This window comes from Aquila chrysaetos, chromosome 9 (genome assembly GCF_900496995.4).
Source record: "Aquila chrysaetos chrysaetos chromosome 9, bAquChr1.4, whole genome shotgun sequence".
In the NCBI taxonomy this organism is placed as follows: domain Eukaryota; kingdom Metazoa; phylum Chordata; class Aves; order Accipitriformes; family Accipitridae; genus Aquila; species Aquila chrysaetos.
Window position 1 is genome coordinate 39,206,376 of NC_044012.1, and position 27,252 is coordinate 39,233,627.

General features: G+C 40.0%; 1 protein-coding gene across 5 annotated transcripts in view; it reads left to right on the plus strand.

The window, feature by feature from the left end:
- DGCR2 (DiGeorge syndrome critical region gene 2) overlaps nucleotides 1-27,252 on the plus strand; it is a 50,421-nt gene extending 23,169 nt beyond the window's left edge. For 2 of the 5 annotated variants that reach the window (XM_030025353.1, XM_030025355.1), the window contains 8 exons: nucleotides 7,634-7,759; nucleotides 10,048-10,267; nucleotides 11,254-11,330; nucleotides 13,923-14,099; nucleotides 16,073-16,276; nucleotides 20,272-20,424; nucleotides 21,106-21,342; nucleotides 22,129-27,252. In XM_030025353.1, the coding sequence (XP_029881213.1) occupies nucleotides 7,634-7,759; nucleotides 10,048-10,267; nucleotides 11,254-11,330; nucleotides 13,923-14,099; nucleotides 16,073-16,276; nucleotides 20,272-20,424; nucleotides 21,106-21,342; nucleotides 22,129-22,370 (1,436 nt within the window). In that variant the 3' untranslated portion in view covers nucleotides 22,371-27,252. The remainder of the gene's footprint in view (nucleotides 1-7,633; nucleotides 7,760-10,047; nucleotides 10,268-11,253; nucleotides 11,331-13,922; nucleotides 14,100-16,072; nucleotides 16,277-20,271; nucleotides 20,425-21,105; nucleotides 21,343-22,128) is intronic. The other 3 variants (XM_030025354.1, XM_030025356.1, XM_030025357.1) reach the window with 2 other exon arrangements.

Genomic DNA, 27,252 nt, shown 5'->3' on the forward strand with positions numbered 1-27,252 from the left:
GACTGTCTGGCCTGACATGGTGAGAAGAACTTTAAGTTAAATGCAAGAAGACGTGTGGGAGAGACTTGATTCATCGCCATGTCTGTATGCAGGAAGAGGAGAATAACATATATAAAGAATACTAGAGGGGAAAATGATGGACAGCATAGAGAAGGAAAGTATTCCACTTGATGAGAAGAGTAATTGGATAAGTAATTGGTGAAAAGGCTGTGCTCAGTAAAAGAGCCAGAAAGCTGGGTGTGGTGTTTATGAAAGAACTGAGATACTTGCACAGTAATGCAAAGAGCGTAGCCAGCAAACCAGAGGAACAAGAACTACTGGTGTAAGATGTAAAAACTCTATTATGCCTGTAACAGAAAATTGGTGGGACAGCGTTGTGACCCAAAATGGGTGTTGAAGGGCATGTGTTATTTAGAACTGTCAAGAATAAGGGCAGGTTGGTGTGCTGGTGTGCATGTGAATGATGTGCTGGAGTATAAAAAGGAATAGCATGAATGAAAGTAAATCCGAGGCCAGAATAAGTTTGGAAGAGTATGGTTTTCTTATGTTGGGGAAAGCAATACAGATGTGACCAGGTCATAGGAGATACTAAGTCCTGGGACGTTGACTGGGGAGCTAATGCTACTAATAGTAGCACCTAGTCATACTCAGGAGTGATAACTTTCTTCTTTGGCTACTGAATTAATAAGAAGTGATGCAGCTTTAAATTTAGAAGGTACTTTTAGATTTAGATGAGCAATTGCAAGATGATTCAGCTAAATTTAAATACTTTTTAATTAAGGTTCTTAGTGTTCAGTATGTCTTTATTGAAATTAAAAGAACTAGTTAGTGAAGCCACCTGGACTTGTGAAACTTGGAGAATTAAAATATCTTTAAATTAAAAGGTATGAAATCTCTCTGAAGCATGAAAAGAAAGCTTGCAAGAAAGGGCTCAATCTGGTTGGGAAGCTTGTTACTTTTCAGCCTTTGAGCTACTAATGGCACAGTCCAACGTGAGCAAGTTGGAAAAGATCAATGGCAGCGAATTAGGGTTTTGTGGTGGTGTTGAAGGTGTGTTTCGATGAATACTTAGTCATGTTGGTATTTTCCAAGGTTTAATACAAAGCCATTGTAAGTTTTTTGGCACTGTTGGTTTAGTTCACTTTTTTTAGGCCTGATTTCATTCATGTTAGTAACAAAGCTCCTATTAAAATAAGAGGATCATTAATTAATAAATTTGTTTGGTAATCGTGTGTTGTCTGAAGTACAAGAAACACCACAAACCCTAAGACTTTTTTGTTAGAATAATTTCTTCTGGCATTTTTTTCAGAACACAATTAAGCAAGACATTAATTCATTGACAATCTGAATAAGTGTATGAAATGGCTACTTTTGCTAGACCATATATTTCTCTGAAGATAGTCATCATAGCTGTTTTTATTCTTACTGTCTCTTTTCAGAATGACCATTTTCCTTTAAAACATGGAAGTCCTTTCAGTCCCGAACTTGCAATGTGTAAAGTGCTATTCCTCCTGCCCTCCCCACTAGGCATGCAAATGTTAGTGGAATCTGCAGCAGTGATTACCCTCAGTTCATCTCACTAGTAGACTAAAACTGTTGGCTGCTTACTTTTGTGAGCATACTAAAAATTGCTGGGAGGGTTTATGTAGAATGTGCCTGCCACTCTCTTGTACTTAAGCAGTGGAGACTCATGAAATTTGTGTACTGTTCCATATCGACACTAATTGATCCTAAAAATAGTTTATCCCAAAGTGGTGTATTCTGTGAAATGGTAGAATCAGGCATTAATATCTTAAACGGGGACTTTTACAAATGGGAATTTATTATTTCTACTCACTTCCTCTTACATTTCTATACAAGTAATCAAAGTAGTAACATAACTTTTCCACCTTTATAAAAGTTCTGTATTTAAACCCATAAGAAGGAAGGACTCTGCAGTTTACCTTTTACTGCTCATTGGACTTCCAGATTTGCTTCTAGCAGAATATCAGATCAGCTTCTCCAGATACCCTACCTTCTTTGCAGGCCTTCTGGTCAAAACTAATTTTCAGCAGTATGAGTGGAGTGGAGTTTAGTATAGCTCTGACTGTTTACCTGTGTTTTATTCTTATGCTACAGGCTTGATGTTGGTTTCTGTTACGTATGAACAGATAACGGATGTCTTAAATTCCAGTGCCTTTCATAAATCCTATCCATACCAGTTTTTCAGCTTGCAGTTATATTGGTGATCATTCTGTTTCCTTAATTCATTTATTTTTTAAAAAAATAGAGTTCTTCCCGGGAATAAGTGATCAGATTGTGCTATCAGCTGCCCTTGGGCTTCTCCCATCTGAATTTGAAAACCTTCAACTTGCTCTGTAGTGCACACCCTTGCCTAATGCCACATTCTTCCTTTATAAGGTATTTCTTAGTACTGTTTTCTAGACCTGTTTGGTCAGAAACAAGAACACTGGAGAGTTTCAGCAAGCTGAATTCTTAGTTGACCCCCGCCTCCCCGAGCCCACAATCAGCACTGGACAGCTGGCCATCCTGGTGGTGGTGGTCCTGAGGCAGCAGTTGCAAACAATGGCTAGCAGTAGTATGAGCTGCCCTGTAGTTCCATGGCGAACAGTACAAGTTTACATGTTTTTGTTGAGATTGGGAGCATAATTTCATACAGAAACAATCTTGCTAAGAAGCTAACTGTAAATGCTGATCTTGAGCAATGTCATCTTGTGTGCTGTTCTTAAGGTCTTCCCCAGATACCGTATCAGGAGGAAATGTGCAGGGTTGGAGGTCACTTGCCCCAGCACATAAACACTATATCTATCATCTTTGAGTCTGCAAAGTTTCCTTTGTGGAGCCAGCTGAAGGTATGGCTGGTAACTGATAAAGAAGCAGCTGCAGCACACTGTTTTGCAGTCATCATAAACAGCTTTGTGTCTTGTTTTGCCAAGGATATTGTGTTTGGTTGAAGTGACTGTTGACATTTTTGTACTTTTCAGTACATCTCCTTTTTTTTAAAGCTAGGTAATAATGATAAAAACCTCTGATCATTTCCCCACCTTTTCTGAGCCCTTGCTGAACTCCTATATGATGCATCCTTTTTACCCTGCTTTGTGGTGTTTAAATTATAAGCTCTTTACTGTCAGTCTGCTACTTTGAATAGTGCTCAGCACAGCAGGATGCTGTTCTTGGTTGGCATCTATTTCCTAGCATAATACAATTGATAACGCAAAGCGTGGAGCTGCTTGATCTGAGAAGAATCACTCCTCTCTGGGGACTCCTGAACTGTATTTCCAAGTCTTTAGGCACAAAACTGGATTTAATCCGAACTTCTCTCACCTCTCAAATTACCAGATGCAATTAAAAGCTTTCCAAGCTTTTAGTAGGTAATATGCTGGACAGAAAATTTGAAGCTTAGGCGACAGCGCAGCTTCATATGTAAATTTTGAGAATCTATGTGTTTAAACAGGAATAACTTGCATCTTGGAACAAATAAGATAGGACAAGACCTGGTTGCTTCACAAACAGTTTAATTTTGACATAATTTGATGTAGTACATCCATCCTTGTGAAGGGTTTGGCTTGAGTAACTTGTCATCTGTGATACAGTAACTCTGGAAACCAGTTCAACTCCCCAAAATCCAATATTCACCCCTTTATGAGTTCTGACCCTACAAGGACCTCTCTATATTACAGTCAGTGTCTTCTGTCTGCCCACCCTTTTTTTTGGTGCAAAGCAGACCTTGGCATGTGTGGCAGATTGCAGTTTCTCTTCTAGCTCCTCCGAACAGAGTTTTCCAGTTGGCGTCATGTTTATTCCCCCATGCAGTGCTGCTCGGCACGCGTACGCTCTAGCCTGTTCCCGTCTCAGCTGGTGCCAGCTCTCACTTTTGTGTGGTCTCAGCACCTCGGCTCGCGTTCCATTTGCACTGCTTGGCTTTTTGCTTCCTTTTACTTGGTCTGACTGATGGAGGCACCGAGGGGGACGAAAAAGGAGCTTTCTGCTCTGCTTGTGTGCTCGGCTTCCCCTAATGAGACACCACGTGCAAAGGAAATGTTGCCGAGATCCTGTGGATAAATGCTGCAGAGTAATCTCCATAGATGTACTCAGAAGAGTATGGGCAATGTAACTGAATTCCTTCCAGCCTCTATGAATAACAGACAAGCTCATATTTCTTTTAGACTTAAACTTGACTGCATTTGCCCCCTCTGTTTTTTCTGTGTCTCCAACAGGAACAGCAAAACTTGTACACATGGCACAAAGGTTTTTCTGTGAGTTAGCAGGGCTGTGTTTTGCTGGCTGCAGTGACAGCCCTTGTTCAACTAAGAGGTAGTTAGAAATGTAAGCAAAGTTTCTTCCCCTTCTAATATCTTAATTTTTGTTCTGAACAATCGTTGAACTGTTCAGATTCAGATCTGAAAAAGTTTACCAATATAAAATGTAGTAGGAGCCATCCAGCATGGCAAACTTCCATTCTGAATTGGTAGCTTGAAGTTTTAAACAACTGAAAATAGTCACAGAATCATCAGTGTTGGGCAACTTTCTTGATGTATAGCACTACACTTAGACTGCAGTCATGCTAGAGTGAATTAGATAGCAACAGTAAATTGGAAAGAGTAGGGTGAATACTAATCATGACTTGATCCATTTGGAAACGGATTGGAGGATGCTCGTATCTACCATGCTATAGTATTTGAGGGGAGAAAAAAAAATTGTGCCCCATGAATTTTCCCTTCAACTCATTTTTACCTTTTCCCCACCAATTAACAAGCAAGTTACATTTCTAGTACAATTATATGAAGTCAAAGGAAACAGAACTATGTGTCTTGGCTAGTAAAAATACTACTGTTGCTGTTATTGCTTGTGGTTGTAGTATCTAGAAGAATAAAGGTTTTGGAAAATAGCTGATCTTCCAAATTTGATAGCTTTCAGAATATTAAGTGTGCACATAAGCAACAAAAATGATGGCTTTTCCTTTCTGAAACACTCAAACATCATTAGGTTCTGACCTTCTGGCTTAGGTTGTTATCTTAAAGCTTAGTCCGTGGCACTATTATTTTATTTTTAAAGATAAAAATATTTTTATAAAGAAAGCAAGAATGGCAAAGTAGATAGAAAATTCTTCTACAGAGTATTGAAAAAGTACACTAGAAAACCAGTCCAATTACACCTTTGCCACCAGAATCTGCAACGGCTTTTCCTGGCAGTCAAGTGACTTGGAAGCTTGTTAGCATCTCTTTCTTTATTGCCCTGGAAAAACTTGTCATTGTTGCTTTTCTCAGAGACCGAAAATTCAGGTCAAATAGAAGCAATTTAATATTTGAAGAGTACCAGTTTATTAAGCAGCTGACAGCGTTGGGCTTGAAGGAGAAGTGACTTGTGGCTGCTTTCTGCCTCTTCAGTCCTGCCTGGTTTCAGTGGCGAGTCTGCTGACATGGGCAGATGCTGAGGAAGGTATGAGTGTCCTGCTTTCTGGGTGAGGACTGATTGAACTCACTTTGTGTGGGATCTGTGTAGCTGTTTTTCAAAGCATCTGGCATAAATTCTGTCAATTTAAGATGTTAGCCGAAGTAACCCTTTCTTAACCTCGCATGTTAAAACCTGTGAACTTCTGTTTTATTCTGGGGGAGGTAAATCGTTAAGTCCTCGTGGGCGTTCTGTTTAGCCGTGGAGGGTCAGCCATATGGTGTTGCATCTGCTCTCACTTCTGAAAGGGAACTAATTCTTCATGCGTTTGGTTCTTACTGGTTCTTTGGGTTTAGTTGTTACCATTTAATGCCATGGGAGAATAGAGCTTTCCCATGCTGAGCTCAGTTCATCTTTGATGTAGCATTCTACATTAGTTAGAGTTATTTTTAAAGTCTTACTATAATTAAAGATTTGCTTTTTTAGTGTCTCAGTATTGCTCTGAAAATCATGGTGTAAATAATGTTACTGAACCATTAGGATTAAGAACAGTCAAATGCTAAAACTAAAAATAGATTAGCCTCTAAAGTAATAAAAAATAATCAGTGATCTTCACTGTCAAATTATTTTACCATTTTGTGTCCTTTGAAATGTGTGCTAACTGAATTTCTTGGCACTAACTTCTTACCTGTGATAGATAGTGTATTCTAATATTGAACAGTAGAATTACTCCTTTATTCCTGTAAGGCCATGTGAGTGTATTATGCACAGCCATTTCTTAATGGGTGATCTCTATAGACATGTAATTCCTAGGATAACATGATAATTAAATATCCCTTGCTTATCCCATTAACCCAGGGCAAATTCAGTATGCTAGAGCCAGATGAATGCAAAGCTACTCTGCTGTTCCTGGGCTCCAGCTAGTGACTTTTTTGCTCATCAGTGCTAACATTTGTTCCAAGGAGTGCATTGTTTGATGGTGGGTCTTCTGCAAATCTTTGTCCCCACGTAATACACCGAGCAGTCTCCAACTGTGGGTTTAAATTATGAAATTTCTGTGGACCTCTTGCTTTTTAAAGATAGTCTGAAAGGAGAAAGTTTTATTGACATAGTTTTGAATATATTTCAAACAGATGTAGTTAAACCCATTGAAGAAGACTATGTAGCTCCTCTTTATTTGGGATGATGACTGGTTGACTTGGTTTAGCTAGGCTAAATAGAGCTAATCAGCTTTAAAGGAAAATAAGCTTATTTTTTATATAGAAATGAATGTCTGCATAGCTTTCTGCTGGTTAAACTCTATAACCTTTAATAACATCTAGTAGTATTAAATAACATACGAGTAGATATTTCTAATGTTTACATTCTCGGGTTCTTAATTTTTCTCTTTTTAAGGTTAATCTCTTGTCTCCAAATTAATCTTTCTCGGTGCTCATCTCTGTCTTTCTCAAAAGTTTCTCCCCACCACTGTGCCAGCCTTCCTACTTAGGATCTTGCTAGTTTGGCTGGCTACGGCCCATCCTGCATTGTCTCCACCTGTGCTCCTTATTTACTCCTGGTAGGCATGTGGAGCCCCCAACCCCTTTTCTGGAATAACATGTTGCACTGTATTCTTCCTAAGTTATTGAATCCAGATGTCACGTATGCCTGTTAGAAGCCCTGACACTGAGATGTGGGTGTGTAAGTTTTTTGTTTCAGAAATAATGATCTTAACGTTTACTCTAGAAGCTTGAGAGTGAATGAAAAACCTTGTTCTTCTGGCTGAAGATAGGCTTCCTTTCCTGGCTTTAATTTTGTCCTAGATCTCAGAGAATGTGCTGGGAAATGTATTGGAGAAGTTGTCTTATATCATTGAACACACAACTAAGAAACAAAGCAGCTGGAGAGTGGGTAGTTCTGTAAACAGGAGCAGATAAAATGCACTGGGGATGATGCATTTGCTGCAGCAATTGAAATGACGAGCGTCAAGTCCTGTGTACAACTGCAGGCTGTTGAGAATCTGCCAAAATATTTAGCTAACTCTGCAAGACTCATGTAATGGCTTGTTGGTTCTTTTCAATTGTAAGTATTTCGGTTATGTACCATGTAGAATGGCCAAGCTGTTATTGCAGGGATCTACCATCTTTGTTTACATGACTGTGTTACTTATGTATGTCTTGAATTACAACCCAGAGAAGGTTTAATAAAATGAAATCTGCCGTTGCATCTTTCACCAGTACTGACTATTCCTTCTGGTCCCCAGGCTTGACAGGGGACCAGCGAACTTACCATGGGAAGGAGAATGTGGACTCCAGGCACAATCGAGGGAGAGGAGGAGAGACAACCCGCTTTCACACTGTCAATGTGGCACAGCCTGTCCGATTTAGCAGTAAGTTGCAGACTGGGAAATCTGGGCCATCTTTCTGCTAATTAATTTAGCAATTTAGGCTAGCTATTTTTAAGGAGAAATTAATAGATTTTTCTGTTGCATAGCTTTTTGACCATATTTTATTCATGTGCAGTGCTTTTTAAGGTTTTTGTACGTTTCTCTTTTATATAAGTCCTGTTATATTGCATAGTTTATATAGCAGGCCAATACATGCAAAGAATTCTACTTCCCTAGTAATCCTGGTTTCATGAAACCAGAATTGCAATTTTCTGTTATAACTCGTTGCAATTACAGAAAACTAAGCCCATGGTTTAAGTGATGGTTTCAGCCTGCAGCAGGGGTGATGGTCTAGCCCTTGCCTCTTGATGTGAGCTTGCATGTAGGTTTGTTCCCCTGGAAAGTGGGGGGAAACCAAAATTGATTGCTCCTGATTGAAGTAATTTTGAAGATGATCTTAAAGATGTTGCACTGTTACTAGTTAATTAAGGGCATCTCTGATGATGTGAGTTTTGTATCCTTTTTAATAGGAAAAATATTCTTTAGGGATTGGGGAACTTAAGGAAATTCTTCACTTGCTTCTCTGAAGATGAAGTCTGTCAAAGAAGTATGTAGCGCTTGAATGGGTTTTGCCATGTTACTCCCATCAATCAGTCAGAATTCTTCAAAAATATCACTTCAGTGTCATCCTACGCTCTCACCGGCAGCACTACTGGTGCCACTGTTGGCATCCTAGTCCCAGCATTATCTAAAGTGTTATAAATGTCCTGCAAGTGTCCTTCCCAATGATGATAGCTTGTAGTGACTGCTGCCTCTGAATCTCTCCGGGCCCAAAACATCTAAGTCTCTCCTGCCTTCTCCCTCTTATCTTGGTTCCCTCTTTGCTCCAGGGATCATCCAGTGATTTGGGAATGTGAGACAGCATTGATTAATTAGCCTTGGAGGGAGGGATGGGACAGGTTAGGAAGATGACATGGGGGGAAGACAGTATAGCAGTAATTGTGAACAGTTGCTTTGGAAAAAGACAAGTGATTAGCAAAAGTAAAAGTTCACCTCTGATTTTTTTCCTTGTTTTTTTTTTTTTGACAAAAATGCTTATTAAAATAGGTATTTTGATTTGTCATAGATTCCAGTAGCTAAAATATCTTAGTAAAATTTAGAGGACAATAAAGCAATTTAGAAATTGATCCAGTAATATCTTAATATGCTCTGCAGTCTGATTGATACTGTATTCTGTTCCATCTTAGTGATGTGAATACTAGTTCTTAAAAGTTCCCATATAAATGGAGAATAAGGAAAGATATTTAATTGAAGGACTTCAAATCTAAGTTTGTATGTTGTTATTTAATGATAGAGATCCCTGTTTCTGAAGGGAATAAAGAGGCTCGAGAAGAGGAACTGTCTGAATGCATGCAATGAACGTAAAACAGTTTGTGAATTTAAAGTTCCTTCCTTAGGTGTTGTGCAAAAATAATACTGCAAATACAGGTGCTAAAATAATATTTCATGTCTGTTTTAAATTTCATCTGCCTGTCTCTGATTCTCTCTGTTAGTTACCCATAACCCCGAAGAATGCCAGTCAAAAGCCCATGGGTCTGTTTCATCAGAAATGCCTCAAGGCTTTTGTTGCATATTCCCTCAGTTGAGTTAATTGAGAAAAAGTAGAGACAGCAGTTCACATCATCATCTTCTTACTTACTAAAGATCCGCTTTGCAGTGATGTTTTTCCAAAGCAAACAATAATTGCCCCAGAACCCCCACTGTTTTTAGTGATTGACTATGGGAGCAGGATTATGTGAATACTACTGAGACTGTTTGTAAAAGTAGGTTGAAAACTTTACAGCAGGTTGGATGTATTGCTAACCACCTAATAGAAAGACAGACTCATTAAACTGGCCACCTGTTTGTTTTTCTTCCTGCTTCTTGCTGCTTGTTTTGACTTGGATTGATCGAAGTGATTGGATTTATAAAGATGTGCAGGGAAATATCTCCCACAGCAGATCATCAGTCTTAATTAAAGACTTTAAAGGCTGTCACAGTGCAATGAAACATTACTAGGACTTGCATCTTTTTAAATATGTTAAAAAAAAATCTTCCATTATCAAAAGCTGTAGTAAAGTAAGTCTTCTGTGATCTGTAATGCATGCATCTCCTCCTGGTGACGTGAAGTATGCACAGTATGTTGTGTGTACACGTCCAAGTGATTATGCATTGCGTTGTCATAAACTGATGAGGATGCATTATCTTGAAGATCCTAATTTGGGGGGAATGGTTTCCCTTCTATTCTTCATGTTTCCTAGGAAAGTGCCCAACAGGATGGCACCACTATGAGGGCACGGCCAGCTGTTACAGAGTGTATTTAAATGGAGAGAACTACTGGGACGCCGTGCAGACATGTCAGCGGGTGAATGGATCCCTCGCCACCTTCACTGCAGACCAGGAGCTAAGGTTTATCCTGGCACAGGAGTGGGACTTGGAAGAAAAACCATTTGTAAGGAAGGACCAGCGTAGGTCAGTAGGAAGGAAAGGACAAAGATCTCATATTACATGAATGGTTTCTGTGTAATACAAATACCGGTAGTTTAGTTTGCTTAGAAAATCTGATGGTAAAATTGACTGACTTCAGGTTAATAACCCAGTATGAACATGCTGGTTGACTGTTCAGCAGTGGCCATCTGTATTTTATGTTTTAATTAACAGGTAGGCTACAATTCAACAGAGTCTTTTCATCTTCAGGCTGTCTCAGCAACATACTAGTATTCTTGAACTGCAACAGGGAAGATGGATTTTATAATGACTTATTGCTGCACTACCTTGTATAGAAATAATTCTTTAAATTTTTCAACAGGATTTTTGTTTCCATTAACTACCAGTAGCTCTAACAAGGACTGCAAGTTTGAGATAAGGATGAAGTAAAAAGCCATTCTGAGTTTCAAGAACTATGTTCTGGTGTCTTTAGATATTTCATTCTGTTAGTTCATAACAAACACAATTCCTTTATTTTTTTTTTTTTTTTTTGCCTGTGGGTTTTTTGTCAGTCTCATAGGCTGCCATGACATCACCAGGAGTAGTTCAGTAATGGTGTATTCTGTCTCTGGAGAGTTAGATGGTTTGATCAAGAACAGTCTGACATAAGTTGTATATGTTTATAAAATATATGACTTCTGGATGCTTTTGTGTGGTTTTTGTTTGAGATACTGAAGTGCTGCCATAACAACAGTATAAGGTCCTTATTATGAGTAGAAATAAAAGACATGGTGAGTTATAATTTCTAAACACAGAAAACTATCAAGTATTTTCCTCTATTCCTCGACTGTAGTCTCTCTCTACATTGCCAACATGTGGGCTGAAATGTTAAGAAAAAAGTCACCAGAAATGGGTTTGAAGGGTAGCTTTTAAGTGAAGTTATTGGAATGTTCTGTGTAATTTATTTTAATTTGTTAGTATGTTTTTGGCTTGTTTCTTTAGAATCTAACTTAATTTTTTTTTTTTTTTAGGTTCTGGGTTGGATATCAGTATGTGATCACCAATCGAAATCATTCTCTAGAAGGTCACTGGGAAGTAGCTTATAAAGGTAGGCCTCTCAAATTATTACTTAGTTAAATGGCCTATGGAAACTATCTTAAAGAATGAATATTATTTGCAAGAGCAACATAACTTCTTTTAGTGATAGTGTTGAAATAGTATAGGGGAACTGCTGTGCTTTACAGTATCAAAATGGAAGAGTTTAATACTTGATACACATGTCTTATGTTCAAATGTAAGAAGTTTCATAGTTTTTCACATTGACATCTTGTGGAAAGAATGTGTTTTTCAGTTTATTTGGGCTTTCCCCTTGATTAAGCTGAGAAAAAGGAAACTACTCTAGTTTCTTGTTCTGTGGTGAATGTCTAAATGAATTGCTGATTCCTCATTCTAGTATTTGCACAGACTAGTGTAGGATATTTGGGGGTTTTAGCTTTTTAAAAATCAGTAGTTTTTTATATACTTAAAAAAAAAAATCTTGAATTTTGCAGAATTACCCAGATTTTTTTCATTTTAAAGTACTTTATATAGCTTACTTAAACCAAGACAAAATTTGCCTAATCGCAGAAATAAATCCAGTTTATATGAAAAACTGAACATTAATCTGATAGGCATCACTGGCTGAACTTTTTTGGTTGCAAAACAAGCAGCTCCCTGTGCTGAAAATGCAAAGTTATGTTTCTATACCTTTTATTTTTAACTAATTCAGTTGAGGGATTAGTTAATTTTGAAGTCATCATATGAATGCTTACGTGTAGAATTGAATGTCTAAATGCTGTACTGGTTTACATAATGGAAAATCTAAAACAAAGGGTTTTTTTTTTAAGCATCAGCACTGTGAGTTCCAGTATAGCATTTGAAAATTCATCTGAATAGTTTTCTTCTCATACACAATTTTCAGTAATGGAAAATGTGGAAGGAAAACTGTCCATTAGGTACAGGTACATAATTATGAATGGAATGTTGCTAAACGGTTGGGTCTTAAAAAATATTTCCTTTGACACATGAGAAGCAGTAGAACCCTGCATAGCTTTCTAATGACAGTACTTGTTTACTGTGCTGCCATGCACAAAAATATTGATTTCTTTTGTCATTTAAGTGGACAGAGTTGACTGAATACTCAGAGCAAACTGCTGCTTCTTGTAAAGGCAGGAGCATTTTTCATTAGTTCCTTAAAGTAAAGCACCTAAGGATGTCTTTGGACAGCAGGGGAGAGGGAGGGAGAAAAGCCCAACTTCTCATAATGGGGATTTCTGGTCTGGACAAAACTGGTTATATAGGTAGATTTCTCCTGTGAAGCCCAAGGGGAAAAAACCATTCTCCTTAAAAGGACCTTTCTTTATCTTCAGAAAGTTGACTGCACTGCCATCTGCTGACAGAGTGTTTACAACCAAGGAGGCAGAAATTACAGAAAAATTATGATACCTGTTTTTATCTTAAGTTTTATTTAATTTGATGCCTTATATAAATTTAAGCCTTCTCAATATCTTTTGTTTGCAAGCTTTCTATTTGATAAAGGAATATCTATATGAAATAAAGTACATAGTAGCATTCAGCAGCTTCTGAAAAACTTAAGCTTTATTTACTTGTAGTAAGGCAGACTCTGAATTCCTAGTATCTCTTTGAAGAGTGATTTAGGGTCCTATAGCTTGGAAACTTTAATCCATTACTGGGAGATGTGGAAGGTAAGCCCTCAAAAAAGTGAAAGCAGAACCTAGTTGCATTTAAAAAAAAATAAAAAATAAACAAACAAAACCCCATCATACCTAACAGCGTTTGAAAGGACCATCGTGTGAGAAGACTATGTAATATGCTCACTGCAGGAGCTGTTAAAATCAATGTTTAAGCACATAGATTTGCAAGCAGGCTTCTGAAAATATATAAAATAGGTTAATTTTCACAATTGCTGTGTCTTGGTCTCCCATTAATCTCTGCAACTTTGCATACTAGCAGATTTAACGGTGAGGCAAGACACTGGTCAGAAACAACATTTTAAAAGTTATTAAATTCCCTCAACACCTCTTGCGCTGTTGGAACCCATCACAATACGGTCTCTTAAAAATTACGTGAGCTGGAAGGACCAAATAGTCCGTACCACCACTGCAGCAGCAGAAGCGGCATTGCGGCCGTGTTCTCTGCATAGCGCTGCTCCGCACTCCGAACGAGCGGCATGGGACGTGGGGCAGCGGCTCGGCGGTGCGCACAGGATAGACGCGCACGCACCTTTGGAAGCGCGAGTAGATGCTTGAGCGCCAGGTACAGGATTGGTAAGGGTTCTTGCTCCAGTGGTAGCAGGTGCGGCCAGACTCAGCGTTGTTTGAAGGGGTGCATGACTATTGGCAGGCAAACCCCATCAGACTCTGGAAAGCAGCATTTGTAGAGATATCAGAACATCACTCCTACTGGTGCAGAATGACAAAATTTCCCAGTACTTTGAAAACAGCAGCCTCTTCTCTCTATGAGTCACCCCTTCCCTCCCTGCTGTTTGCTTTCCCCCGGAGGAATGTTGCTAATGGAAGCTAAAGCTAGAGGACAGTAGCCTTATAGCAGAGTTGGTGTGCATGAAATGAGTGACATTAACAGAGCCTTTCTAAAGCTTTGCATACCCGCAGGCTGCTTATACCAATGCATCTTGTTCTAGGCTCTTCAGAAGTATTTTTACCCCCTGACCCTATCTTTGGTACGGCTATGTCTGAAAATGAAAACGTTCTTTGTGCCCAGCTTCAATGTTTCCATTTTCCTACCCTTCGGCACCATGGTTTACACAGCTGGTATGCTGAAAACTGCTATGAGAAATCTTCATTCCTCTGCAAAAGGAGTAAGTTGGTTTTAGTTCAGTGTTAACTGTGTTGCATGTTTAAATATGCATATAACTAGTATGGGGAAACTGGGTGGTTGTCAGCCACAGTACAGATTTTCACTAAAAATGATTGTTAAGCAGCTATGCCAGCCCCAAAATAAAATATACTTTGAAAAAAAAAAAAAGTTAAAAAAAGCCTGCCTTAATAATTTAAGAATGGTATTTACTAATAACTTCACATGAAAGTGAGGAAACACTTATTCCTGGTTTATTTTGAATATAGCAAGTTCTATTAAATTCTTTCAGCCAGTTATTAGAACTAGGGGGGGTTAGAAAAAGCAAGTCGAGCTACTGACTTAAAGTGGAAAAAAAAGACTTTCATTCTGTATCTTGCATTTCTTTACTCCAAAAGTTTTTACACCAACAGAGGTATTGACAGTATTTTCAGGTAATATTTAAGATACCTGATATAGATGGTGCTTCTTTGCCAGAAGGAGAAAAGTTGTTGAACTTTTACTGCAATTCTTGAAGTTTTTCTTGTTTGCTTTTTCTTTAAAGCAGGGAAAAAGACTTGCAGATGGCAAGGGAGGAAAATTGAGCCCTTCTTTGCCTGCTTTGGCACCTGAAATATTGAAAACTAGGAAGACAGGATATTGCCTTGTCTACCTTGATATGTAGTAAAATCTTGGAGTCTGATATTGAAGGACATGTGTTTAGTCAAAATGATGATCAAAAGATGACCTTTTTGGTAATTTTGGCGGGGATGATGTTGTAAGGAAGGCAATAATGCTGCCAGAACGTTAACCAGAGGGTGAGGGTATCAGATGTGTAAGTTGAGCAGAAGAAAGCTGTGTCTGATTTTGGGCCTCACAGTACAAGAAAAATGTTGACAAGACCTTGACAAATAGAGGTGAGTTCAGCGGGGGCCAGCGAGATGGTGATGTGGGCTGCAGTGCCTCTCCTTTGAGGTGAGGCAGTGGGAATGGGGTTCCTTCAGCCTGGAGAAGGGAAGGCTTCCAGGGGACCTGATAGCAGCCTGCCAGTACTTGCAAAGAAGTTATCGAGAAGATGGAGCCAGGCTCTTTACAGTGGTGCGTGGCAGGAGTCAAGGGATGTTAAGTTGAAACAAGAGATTTGAATTGATGCTAGGGAATAATTGTGAGGGTAGTCAAGAGTGGAACAGACTTCCAGGGAGGTTGTGCAGCCTCTACCCTCGGAGGTTTTTATGATCAGATTAGATAAAACCCCGAGCAGCCTGTTGGGACATTGTAGCTGACCCTGGTTTGAGCAGGAGATTGAGCTGGAGACCTCCTCAGGTCTATGCCAGTCTGAACTTTCCTGTGGACCCTCCTAGCTGACCTGTGTGTAGGGTGGAGGGGTAAGACTACCCTCCCGGAGCAGTTGCTTCAGCTGGCAGGTCCCAGCGCTGCCAGTGTTACCTCTCTCTGCTTTTGGTACTTGCCTTTGCGTCAGTGGGAGGAAAGGACAGTGGGCAGAAGACACCTAAACTTCCTTCGCTGGGCAGAGATCGAGATGCAGCTAGGGCAGTGGAAGTACTATTGCTGGCTTGCTTTTTTAGGCCTGGCCTGTTAAGAGAGTCCTTCAGACTGGCCCAGAGAAGATCCAGCTTTTCCTAAGTACCAGGAGAGAGGGAGGGAGCTGCAGCAGGCATTGACAGTGAAGTTTAAACTTCTCAGACCACTTGTTTTCCTGTGTCTTGGAGAGGATGCCTGAAAGTGTGTCAATTCCATTAAATACTTAAAATTCAGTTTGTCAGTTTTGAGCAGTAAATCATCCCTGAGAGCCTCCACACTATCCATCATCTACCCCACTCCTTGGAGATCCCTTTTGAAAGTTGCTTTAATGTGAAGGTGTGGCTTTTAACTGGTGGTCTGCTTATGTTTACAAATCACTTAATGTAACAGAATAAACTGGACTCCTGTCTGGCAGGCTCACAGACACTTGGATATTGATGTGTGTTTCTGTTCTAGGCCAGACTTGCGTGGATATCAAAGACAACATTGTTGATGAAGGCTACTATTTCACTCCAAAAGGGAATGATCCCTGTTTGAGCTGCACGTGTCACAACGGTGAACCTGAAATGTGCGTGGCTGCTTTGTGTGAACGGCCCCAGGGGTGTCAGCAGTATCGCAAAGACCCTAAGGAGTGCTGCAAATTTACATGTTTAGACCCAGGTAAGAGTTTTGTCAAGAAAAATGAGTCCGGTGCTCAACTTGGTTATCTTTGGGTATAACTTTGTTTGAAATGATGCATCTTTTCAATGCCTCAACATTGCTGGGTGCAAACCCCCTGTGGGGAAAGACCTTGAATCATGGGAAATGAAACACTTCTGCCTGGGGCTGGAAATAATTAGTTATCCTTGATACTGCTTATACAGGAGAAGCAGTAGCTTATTTTCTGTATGGAGGTTGACACTACTGTGGATTTTTAGTAGAGCATCTTACATGGTTCCTTTGTCATGTTTAGCTGTCATGAAAAGAAAAGACTTTTCTCTTGAGCACTAATTAAGCATCTTTTTCTGGACATGAGCATTTATGTGTGTGCAGGTTTGTATGCAGGGATTTACGTGGGAAGCAGAGTTTGTAAGTTATATAGAGTTTCAGTAATAATTGGGACATGCAACCTTGCCTATTGGGTTTGGCATCTCAGTGCAGCTTCTTGTTTTGGATCAGTAAAGTCTTCAGTTGACTCTGACTGAACTGTTTGTCAGTCACCATTTGGGGATGTAGATTTTCAGAGGGTTATTTTTCTGTAAAGAGACTTGCGAAAAGAATTGTATCTTACGTGGAATTTATTGTGAGGGTGGTCAAATACCAGAGCAGATTGCTTATGGAGTCTCCATCTGTGGGGATATTCAACACCTGACTGGACTCTGACCTGGGCAACCTGCTCTAGCTGACCCTGCTTGAGCAGGGGTTGGACTAGATGATCTCAGGAGGTCCCTTCCAACCTCAACCATTCTGTGAAACTGTTATTTCCTGGTATTTTAAAAGAACCTAATCTTATCTGAGTGTACTAAGAAACTATTGTTCCGAACTCCTGTGGAAAACATGGAAGGACAACTCTTCCCATCAGAGGCTTCTATTTCAGTCTGTTACAAAAAAGGGATGCTTCTTGGCTTCCAAATTTGCAGTCTTTCTTATTTGTTTTAACTACAGAAGTTAATCTTTAAAGGTCACTGGCTCCACCTTGCTGTCATTCACATTTGTTCTGAGGGTTAAGCCTAACAGATGTTTGTAGCTAGTGTTGCAGGCTGGTCAGTGAAAGAGTGGGGGGAAAAAGCAGTAGTCTTCCTCCCACTCTTATCAGCAGAGTTAAGACTTTGTCTTCACTTTTTTTATCTTCAGGAACAGTGTCAGCAAAGCATCAACCAGCAGACAGGATAAGATGACCTGGGATAACCTCGTGCTGTGTTCTTTAATCCTTGTTTATTGCTGTGGGTCTTAACTATTTCACGAATACTGATTTAAAGAGTGTATTTTACCACATCCTTTCTGATCCTTAAGCTCTTCTTTCTGTACTGATGCTAAATAAGAGTGTTTCATTATACTCTTGCCTGAAGTGTTCTGGTTTTTTTAGTAACTTAGTTTTTTGAGAGAGGAATCATCAAGCATTTGTCAAACTTCCTTCATAATGAAGTTATTTCAGCTAGCGATAAACACTGAAATTTTTAAATGGAGCATTTCAGTTTTCCTTGTGGGTGTTCATAAATGGCTGTTCCAGATGACAAAATTAATGAATTACATTCTTTAATCAGCATATATTTATCTTTGTCCAATTCTTACATATATCTTCTCTAAGCTCTGTTGCAAAGGAAAGAAAACAGTTTACTAATCAACAGTTAAGTAAATGAATCACCCGAGGAGAGACCAGGGGGAAATAAATCCTGCTGTTGGGTTGGCAGGTAATCAGCTCTCGCAGTGTGAGTGGGTGAGCAATGATTACAAGTGGATAACGAATATTACTCAAGGACTTAGTAGTAGGGGAGTTTTTCCAGTGGTAGGAGTAAGCGGAGCAATCACAGCTATACTCTCTTGAAAGATGCTTCTCCTCATTTAGTTGAAGATAAATAGCAGAGGAAAATCTTTCATGTACTAATACTGAAACTGAGGTAGTCTGTCTGTTGCTGCTCCTTGGATGTGGTAGAAAATAATTTTTCTTTGTGGCTTTTGTTTAGACAGACCTGCAACTCTTATTTGTGAAAAGGTAATAAAAGAAGTAAAATACTTTGAAAGAGCTCATGGTGCAGAAGCTTTTCTAGTGACTCAGCTGGTGCAGTTACAGGGTATTACTACTGTATTGAGTGTAAAACAGCTTTTCTGAAATAATCTGTTTGTTTTTATGTGGGTTGGAAATCTCTGTGATGACTCAGCTTGTTCTGTACAAGCTGGGTCTTTGTCTTTTTTTTAGTCTAGGACTTTACTTGACAATAGTTTATCCAGCCAAACAGGTTGAACATTAGGAGCTCTCACAGGCTGGGAGCAGTGTGATGGAGGCCCAAGATGCCCCAGAAGGTTCAAGAACTGCACTTGTAGCTGGCCTAAAGACAATGCATGGAAGTCAGGCTTTCTGCCTACAAGATTGCGTCATGCTTGCCTGTGTGTATATTTTACTTAAGTCACTATTTAAGGCAGTCATTAACACTAATTTATGATGCTCATGAAGTCAGCATGGCCATAAAATGGAGGAGGAACAACGGCAGGTCTGTGGTGGTCAGGAGGGTGTGTTGGTTGGTAGGTGTGTGACTGCATCAGTTTAAGCTCTGACAGTAAGAGTTGCTAAAAGGTTTGACAGCACAGAGGCTTTTGTACTGTGCAGCCAGATTTCAGAGGGTGTAATGTTTGAGCTCTACACATAGTGCACTATTAAATGAATTTCTTGTTGCCAAGAATGCATTATGTAATAAATACCAGCCTGTTAGCCATGTACTTTAACGATGTATAAATTAGGTGGATTTTTCTGTTACTAGCATTTGTAGCAAGTCAGTACTTAAAATTTTTGTGAGGCTTTTAGCTTTCTTTTGTTAGGAATCTTTGATACAGCTTTAGCTGCTGTTAGTGACAGGAAAAGTATTGAGAGATCTCTTGCAGCTGTGGTGGGTGCAGGAAAGAAGTGGCCAGGATCTGGCTGGTTGTGCGGTGGCACTGCGGTGGCTGGGGAGAGGGGTTCGTACCTCGTAGTGCTGGTATCCTGTAGCGGTAGGTGGCCAGGTTGTGCAGCCGCTTTATCCGTTTCTTATCCGCACCTAACCTGGGAGTGTTTCTCATTCAGAGCTCTTTAATGGGAAATTGGTGCAAAGAACTCAGCATAGTCATTTTTAGGTCATTTTTCTTTGTGTGGAGTATCTGTATGTGCGCATGCTACTTAAGGATAACCAAGTGTGATTAGTTGTGGAAAAATTAATACCTCTCATGTCTGGCACTGTTGGAACAGTGATAATTTGCTCACAACAGCCTTCCAAGTGTGGATCTGGTTAGCAACGGTATAGAGCTTTGCTCAGTGGTGTAGAGTCCTAAGCTCCTGGGTCTGTTTCATGTTCTGCCACTTGCTTTCTATGTGATTCTAGGAAAAGATTTTAATTCTTGTTTACCTTAATCTCTTCAGTTCCTGAAAGATGATTATCATGTTGATTCACCTTTTTAAGGTATTTTTAGTTCCTATTATTTAATGGTGCTAACCAGTGTACTAATGACATATGGAATTTAGATGACCACATCTTGGTGATAATGACAATGTTTAGAGAGTCAGTTGTTGGAAATGTAAAAGTTAAGATGTTCAGAAGTCACGTCGAAATAGTGTGTAGATATGCCAGTTCTCAGGCCTTTGCTGTCCTCTTTAGTATAACATCATCAGCCATGCCAGAGATACAAGTGGATGTGCAAAATGCCATTAACCTTTCCTTTTTCTTGTTTTCGGAGACCTGAAGCCTTCAACATTTTGTCCCTTTTGCTGATTTAAGGTATTTTTAGAAACGTGTAGATGTTCTTGCAATAAATAGATAAATCACCTGATGATTCGTAATTTTCTTAGTTTTTTGAAATATGAAGTGTTAAACCAGGCTAATGAATCTCCACTCTGCATTTCTCTCTTCATTACTGACAGAAGAACATCAAGAAAAATGAGTCTTGAGCATAAGTAACAGGCTTCTCTTATATGTTTTATGTAACAGATGGCAACAGTTTGTTTGACTCAATGGCTGGTGGAATGCGTCTGATCGTTAGCTGCATTTCTTCCTTCCTCATCCTCTCTCTGCTGCTTTTCATGGTCCACCGGTTACGCCAGAGGCGGAGAGAGCGCATAGAGTCTTTGATTGGAGCAAATTGTAAGTAGCCTGTATCTGTAACGAGTCTTGATCTAAGTAGTGTATGTGCTTCAGAATAAAGAGAGCAGAAGAAATAAAAATCTGTGGAAAACGTCAGTGGAAGTCTGGTTATAGATTCTACTCAGTACTGTGCGCAAATGTAGCTCTGTGCTGGCTGTCTGAACTGGTCATGATTCGTACAAGTTTTGGTTCTCTGAACTGCTCTACATTCAAAGAAAAAACGTTTATATCAACACTTGTCTTGTGCCTCGTGCTTATTAGTGACAGATTGATGTATGTAAAGGTGAGAAATGTCATGGTCTTGCTTGACTGTGCCTGTGCGTGTGTCTTGGTAGGTTCTTCAAACTTGAACTTTTTTAGCCAATAATGGAAAAATATTTTTTGTTTGTATGTGGTCCGAATCTGAAATATCTTTTATGTGTGAATGATCTCCTCAGTTTGAAGAGGTTAGATTCAAATTTAGAGGCGATGCAGGACAAACAGGCTGGAAGCAGGTGGGCCCGGGTATCGTTGTGTAACTGCAGTGAGTTGACTTGTATAGGTTATGTAGACTTTTTTAGGTCTTTGGGAGACATGAGTTCCTTGGGTGTGAAAAGTGGAAAAAGGTGTTGAGATCTGCCTTAAGTTGAAGAAGAAAGCATGGGATAAAGTCACTTACTACCTCTTCTTCTCTCAAAATAGTGCACCATTTTAACTTGGGCCGCAGGATGCCTGGTTTTGATTATGGTCCCGACGGTTTTGGAACTGGCCTTACTCCACTGCATCTTTCAGATGATGGGGAAGGTGGGGCATTTCATTTCCACGATCCACCTCCACCCTATACAGCTTACAAGTATCCAGATATTCAACATCCGGATGACCCACCTCCTCCTTATGAGGCTTCTGTCAATCCAGACAGCATCCTTTGTTCCACTCCAGGTACACAGGCAATAGCTTCTCTTTTCTTCCTCTTTTTCATTTTGGCTAGAGGGTAGATTTTTTTAATTGTTTTTTAACTATAATCATGTGTTTTAGTGGTTGTGATGGGAAAAATACATTTCACGATAAAATCTCCTATTTCTGCGATGGAAAAGTCTTTTGTTAAAATGTGTCATTAAGCTTGGTTTTTCTCAAAGATTCTTTGGATCACCCAAATAACAAGTGGAATGCATGCTGCAAGCAGTTTAACTCTTAGGCCTTACCTATTTTCAAGCCTTACCTTGGATGAGTTACTTGGTTTCCACTATGCTGGTACCTTTTCTGGTCTTTTGGAGATAGGTCTGTAGAGATTGGTATTAAAAAGTAGAACAAATGTCAAGCACAAGAGATTTTGAGTAAAATATATCCAGTGTCTTCTCTCCTCCCCGCTTCCCCCACCCACACCCCCTAAAAATTGACCAAAAATATCACTTTCTAATGATTCACCCAGTGCTCTTCAATTTTGCAGCTGTGATATTCATATACAGTAGAAATCATTCCAATTTGGGATTTTATAGCAGCATATGTCACAAGATAAGTGAGCCTGATTAGTGCAAGTGTGTTATTTATATATCGAAGTTTTATTTTTGCTACATAATTTTCCTCTTTCGCAGTGTCATCTCTTTGTGCATTAATGCAAAACCAAGAAAAACTCAGAGCTTCCAGAAATACAGATAGTAAATCTATTTGGGAATGTGAAATGATATACTTCACGTTCTGATTCTGCTTGTTTTTTGTCCTTTGCAGATGGAGTTCTTTCTCAGACTGTGCAAAGCAGTCCTCCATCACTAGGAAACTGTGATGTGTCCCCACAGCTTACAGAGGGATCTCTTCCTCCCTCAGTTGGTCCTTCTCCAGTGGAGCTGGAAGACTCTGCTGACAGCAGCACCTTTCTTGTCCCTCCTGACACACCGCTAAATGAAAACACACAGGCAGAAACTCTTACGGGCAGCCGTCACAGCCACTGTTCTCTCAATACCATTGTATAAAGGAGTAAAAAGCCGACTGCCAGTCAGAAATAGTTTTAGCAACTGTTTGCACAGACAAACACTAATCCGTGATTTGAACTTCAGAAGGAACCTCCACTTTGGTTTTTGAACACTGCTTTTATGTTCTAGATTAGGATTGTGCCTCTCGTTTTTTGGCTGTTGTTATTCATTCACTAATCGGTTTGTCCTGTAAATATGGATTGTATAACTGCTCCCTTTTTCCATTAGCTATGGAAAAGAGTGCAGAGAATTCCTTTGACTTCTAAGGAGGTGAAAAGTATGGGTAGGTTTGGTTTTTTTTTTTTTTTCCCTTAACCTGAGAGGAAACAAAATCTACATCAGAAAAAAGCTGCTTGGATTTGACTGGATACCACTGGACCCAGGAAACAGATGATGGAAAAGGAGGGTGGGGGCAGTCACGGTTCGTTCAATTGCTTTCTCTCTTGCTTCAGTGCTACAGTTGGAAAAGGCAGAGAAGATAGGACTGCAGGGGGAGGGGCTGGGGGCCTGTTTTACAGAACGGGAACACTGAGGAGCTAAAACACAGGCCACCATGTAAGAGTTATGCAGTATAAAAACTCTTGTGTGTTTTGATCTGCCTTGCTGTTACAGAACACCGTAGAGACTGGAGGATGAATGATCTACACAATATGTGGCAAGTGGGTACTAAGAAATCTAGGATTTGCAATTACAATTATTTTGTTGTTGGAAGCTGCAAGATCTCATATTGTCGGGTAAAATTCTGGCCCATAAAGAAAACTGGGTCTGTGTAATGCTTGTGTCCCTCTGGTATAATCCTCATATGTGTTAGGTAGTACTCTAGGGAAGAGGCAGGGAGCAATTAACTTTGATGCAGTCTGACTTCACTATATGAAGCCCCTGTTTGTTACAATCCCATAAGGAAGATTGAGGTATTTTTCTTTGTAGTTTAACTCCTTTACAGTGAACAGTTGCACAAGACTGGCCTGGATAAAAGACCATTGTTCTTGCTTTTCTTATTGCATGCTATATTTAGCATGTAAGTGTGTTCCTCCCCTCCATTTCACTTCACAGTTCTACAAATACCACTTAAAAACAGGGATCAACATGCACTATACATGATGTTTAATTCTAATTAGACACTTGTTCCTTAACTGAGTCCCATAAATTGCCAACCCTATTCTAGGGATTTCCCCTGTGCCCCCCAAACCGTTTATCCAGGTCCCGTGAGGGGTTATAATAAGGTTAGTGTACTTAAATCAATAAAGCAGTTTGCTTCAGTCTGATATGTCATCTTAAAGTTCCCCCTCAGATTGAACTCTAAGTTAATTTACAGATGGCAAAAAGATTCATTCACTCCCTCACTAAACCCGAAGTTAAGCATTGTTGGGTTTGAGAATGACTGCAAAATAATCTTTACAGATGATTTTAAATTTAAGTTTGCATTTCAGTGTACAAATAATTTACCCTTTCCCCCATCCTCCTCTTGCCTCTGCTTCTCCTTGACTTACTGTAGCAGTCAGCAGATGAGATGAATTATAAGGAATTTGTAAAGAATGCCCCTTGTGAGTGTTCTCCTGTTACCTTATGAAGGGTACAAGCCTAGAGGGACAGGAAGAAAACACTGCGTGGGGGTGTGCATGTGATCTATTTTTCTAGTCATGATGAGAAATCATACTTGTATGACAAATCCGAACCCACTGTTGTGGTTTCCCAGTGCAGCAGACTCTTTCCCCATTGAATATGCTGCTACTTTCTATTCTGTATCTCGCCTATAGGCTTATACTGTACTTGGGGATTGGTCTTGACAATTCGACTCCTTTTGCACAGAAAACTGTGGGTTTTCGTTATTGAGATCGTATCTGGTGTCTTGACATTCAGACGCTTGCTAACAATCTTGAATCCATCAGAGAGCGTGAATCACAGTTCTAGGGTGCACTGCTGGCACACGAGTGGGAGGAAGCGCTGTTAGGAAGCCTCTCTGCCTGGAGCCGTACCACTGCCCGCGTCCTGCTCTCTGGTTTGACTGGCTCTAACAGCAGTGGTGTGAAACGAGAGGAGCAATTCTCCACCCTGTGGGATCTCTTGCTGTCTCCTCCTCTGAGTTCAAGTCCTGGTCTAATGAAGTGGATGGATAGCAGTAGTCAGAACCATGCATACAAATTATTGAGCATTTCTGAAGTATGAAAATAAAGCGGGTTTTGTGCATTTTTGAGCACATTCATACGTTTTATACATTGTATGTACTGATTTTTCTTTAGTTTTATAGGTACGAATGCGTGTGTGCGTGTGTGTGTTTCTGGGTGGCGAGATATATATATATATACATACTGTAGACGGTAACCTTTGTGCTGTGTCCAGCTAGGTGAAGCTAAGCACTGGGATATAAGCTAGGCTCTTAGGGTTAACAATTCTCTCAAGCTGGCTACACTCAGTTGTAGGACAGGCTGTGATAGTGTACACTCAAGTAGGATGCAATGTCTATGCTACTACAATCTGTTCCTGAAAAATATTTTGTTAGCAGTGCAAAATAGAAAACTTCCGATTTCTTTTGAAGCCTGATGGAATATTTGTTCTTTGTAGTATCCTAGCGCAATAACAAAAGGCCTTTTGGCTTGGTTTAGTCTCTGATGCTGTGTTTTGTGGCTGAGGTGAACAGATACCTTACCTCACACTTCTCCTAACGCTGTGGGAATCTGTTCAATATTTTTTATTTTACTTTTGGTTCTGTGGTGAATTTTATTTGAAAATAAGCTTTGTTACAACTGGCAACTTCATGGTGGCTCCTGGTTGTAGCTATTCCAAATGCGGGCTTCTTTGTAGAAGCCTCGGTGTGATATTTTCCCCATTGCTTCTGAGCCTTTCCCACTTGTATATTGGCACGGAGGCTGCTATTTTCTCTCTTCCCCTAGCCTTCTTCATCTTAACTGTAAACAAGGGAAATTTTGCCTTGAACAGAGCAGCTCACTAAGTACAGCTCATTTACCTCTTGGTGAGCTTCGAATTTGGCAATAAAATTGTCATTTTTTCCCTTTTTAATGTAGCTTTTTCACATTGGGTACTTTCTCTTGGAGTGAGAGCCTTTGTAGTAGAAAATGTCACAACTACTCAGACTTCTGGACCAGCTGGGGAAAGGTTGTTGTCTTGACAGCAGTTGACTCCTCAGCAAACCTTCCTTGCCCTTGGCAAGGTGACTGGTAAGCAGTTTGTCCTGAGCACCAATTACAGAGCGTTGATGCTTGCCTGAGGAAGACCTTTCTGTTTTGATTGCCATTCAATTGAGATCTTTGGAGTTATTTTGTGCATTGATTTCTCCCCACCACCGTTCCCTTCTCTGGATGTTTTTCTTAACTGCTGATGCATCCCAAATGTCCCTCCAGACCCAGCAGGAGAGATGGCATTATCACATCATTCCCAGCAGCACGCGTGAGCAGAGAGTGCATTTCTCCTGGGATGTCTTTGACTACAGTCGTTGTAAAGGTGCAGCACTCGGTTGTGCGCAGGGCTGTCCTGGTTTCGGCGTGCTTTAAGCGCCTCCAGTTGTGGCCTCGGACAAAACGGCTCCTCAGATTCCCCATCCTTACAACGTACTGTGGTGCCATATGGAGGTCTCTGCTGTTCCTTCAAGAACAGCCCTAGATATTAATTTCTGTCGATGTTTTCAGTGATACCTGTACACAGTCTCACAGCAGCCTCTAATTTTTTTACTAGATGAGTTGTAGAGTATTGTAATGTTAGAAGGATGGTGGGTTTCATTCTGTGCTAGAAGATCAGAACTGTCTGTCATTCAGATGTACAAAGAGCTTGTCTGCGTACTGTTCAGTCTTGTCTAGTTTTGAGCCTCAGACTATTCCTTTACCCATTCATGGCAGGACACTGATCTAGAAGAAGAATGAAGTAGGTGGAAATTTTTTTCTGAAGGCTTAATCTTGCAGTTGGCCGGTGCTCTGCCTCCACAGGTGTCATGGGGTGATGGCCTGTTCATGCATCTCTCAAGTTTCACTTGGGAAGAAAATGTTTTTGTGACCAGTAATTACTACCTTTCTTCTCCCATCTACTGTTAAATGAATTTGAAGGTGTTTTCAAAGATGGTTTTTATCTTTCAGATGTGGCTTTTCAGCGGCAAAGCACTGATGTTTTAATGTTGCTTCATACAATCCATAACGCGCGTCTCCTCCTTTTTTTCAGTTGCTGAAACATGTTTTTTCTCCCTAGCTAAAGAACACGCAATACAGAAATTTCTTTTAAATTTCCCTTGCAAGTTGGGAGCTGGACCCTAAAATTAGAGCAGATGAGTGTAGAGGAGGCGAATCAAAGTTCATACATTTTGCTTCTGATGTTCCCCAGTTGCAAATGAAATATGTATTTCTTTGGAATAGATGCTTTCGGTGGTAAAGATCTGCTTCCCCTAACAACAGTCTGCATTACCTGCCTGCTACGGTACGACATAGCTTTAATTTTCCAGTATTGTGCACCTTGAATGTTGAATGGGTTGGAGTCGATGCCAGCGGAGATGCTGCGCTTGCAGGCTGCATGCGTGGCTGTGCTGCGCCGTACCCCGAGTGTCGGGCTGGAGGATGCCTGGGAGGCTGCGAGAGAGAATGAGACACTGCTTTTTACCTTCTCCTGGAAAATAATTTTAGCCAACGCTGCATTTGCAGGCTTCTCCTGTGTAGTTGGTTTGTGACTGGACTTAACTGTGGCAGTGTATAAAAGATTTTGATATTCTGTGAAATACCATGTAAAATTTAAATTTGATACTATAATAATTCAGTCCCTGTGACACTGTTTTTTTTGTTCTAACTTCTTTCTTTGGGGTTGGCACTAATCTTTCTTTTTTTCTCAAGATGCTGTGAGAAACATTTCATCCAAATGCCAAATAAATTGTGTTCTGTAAGAGAAA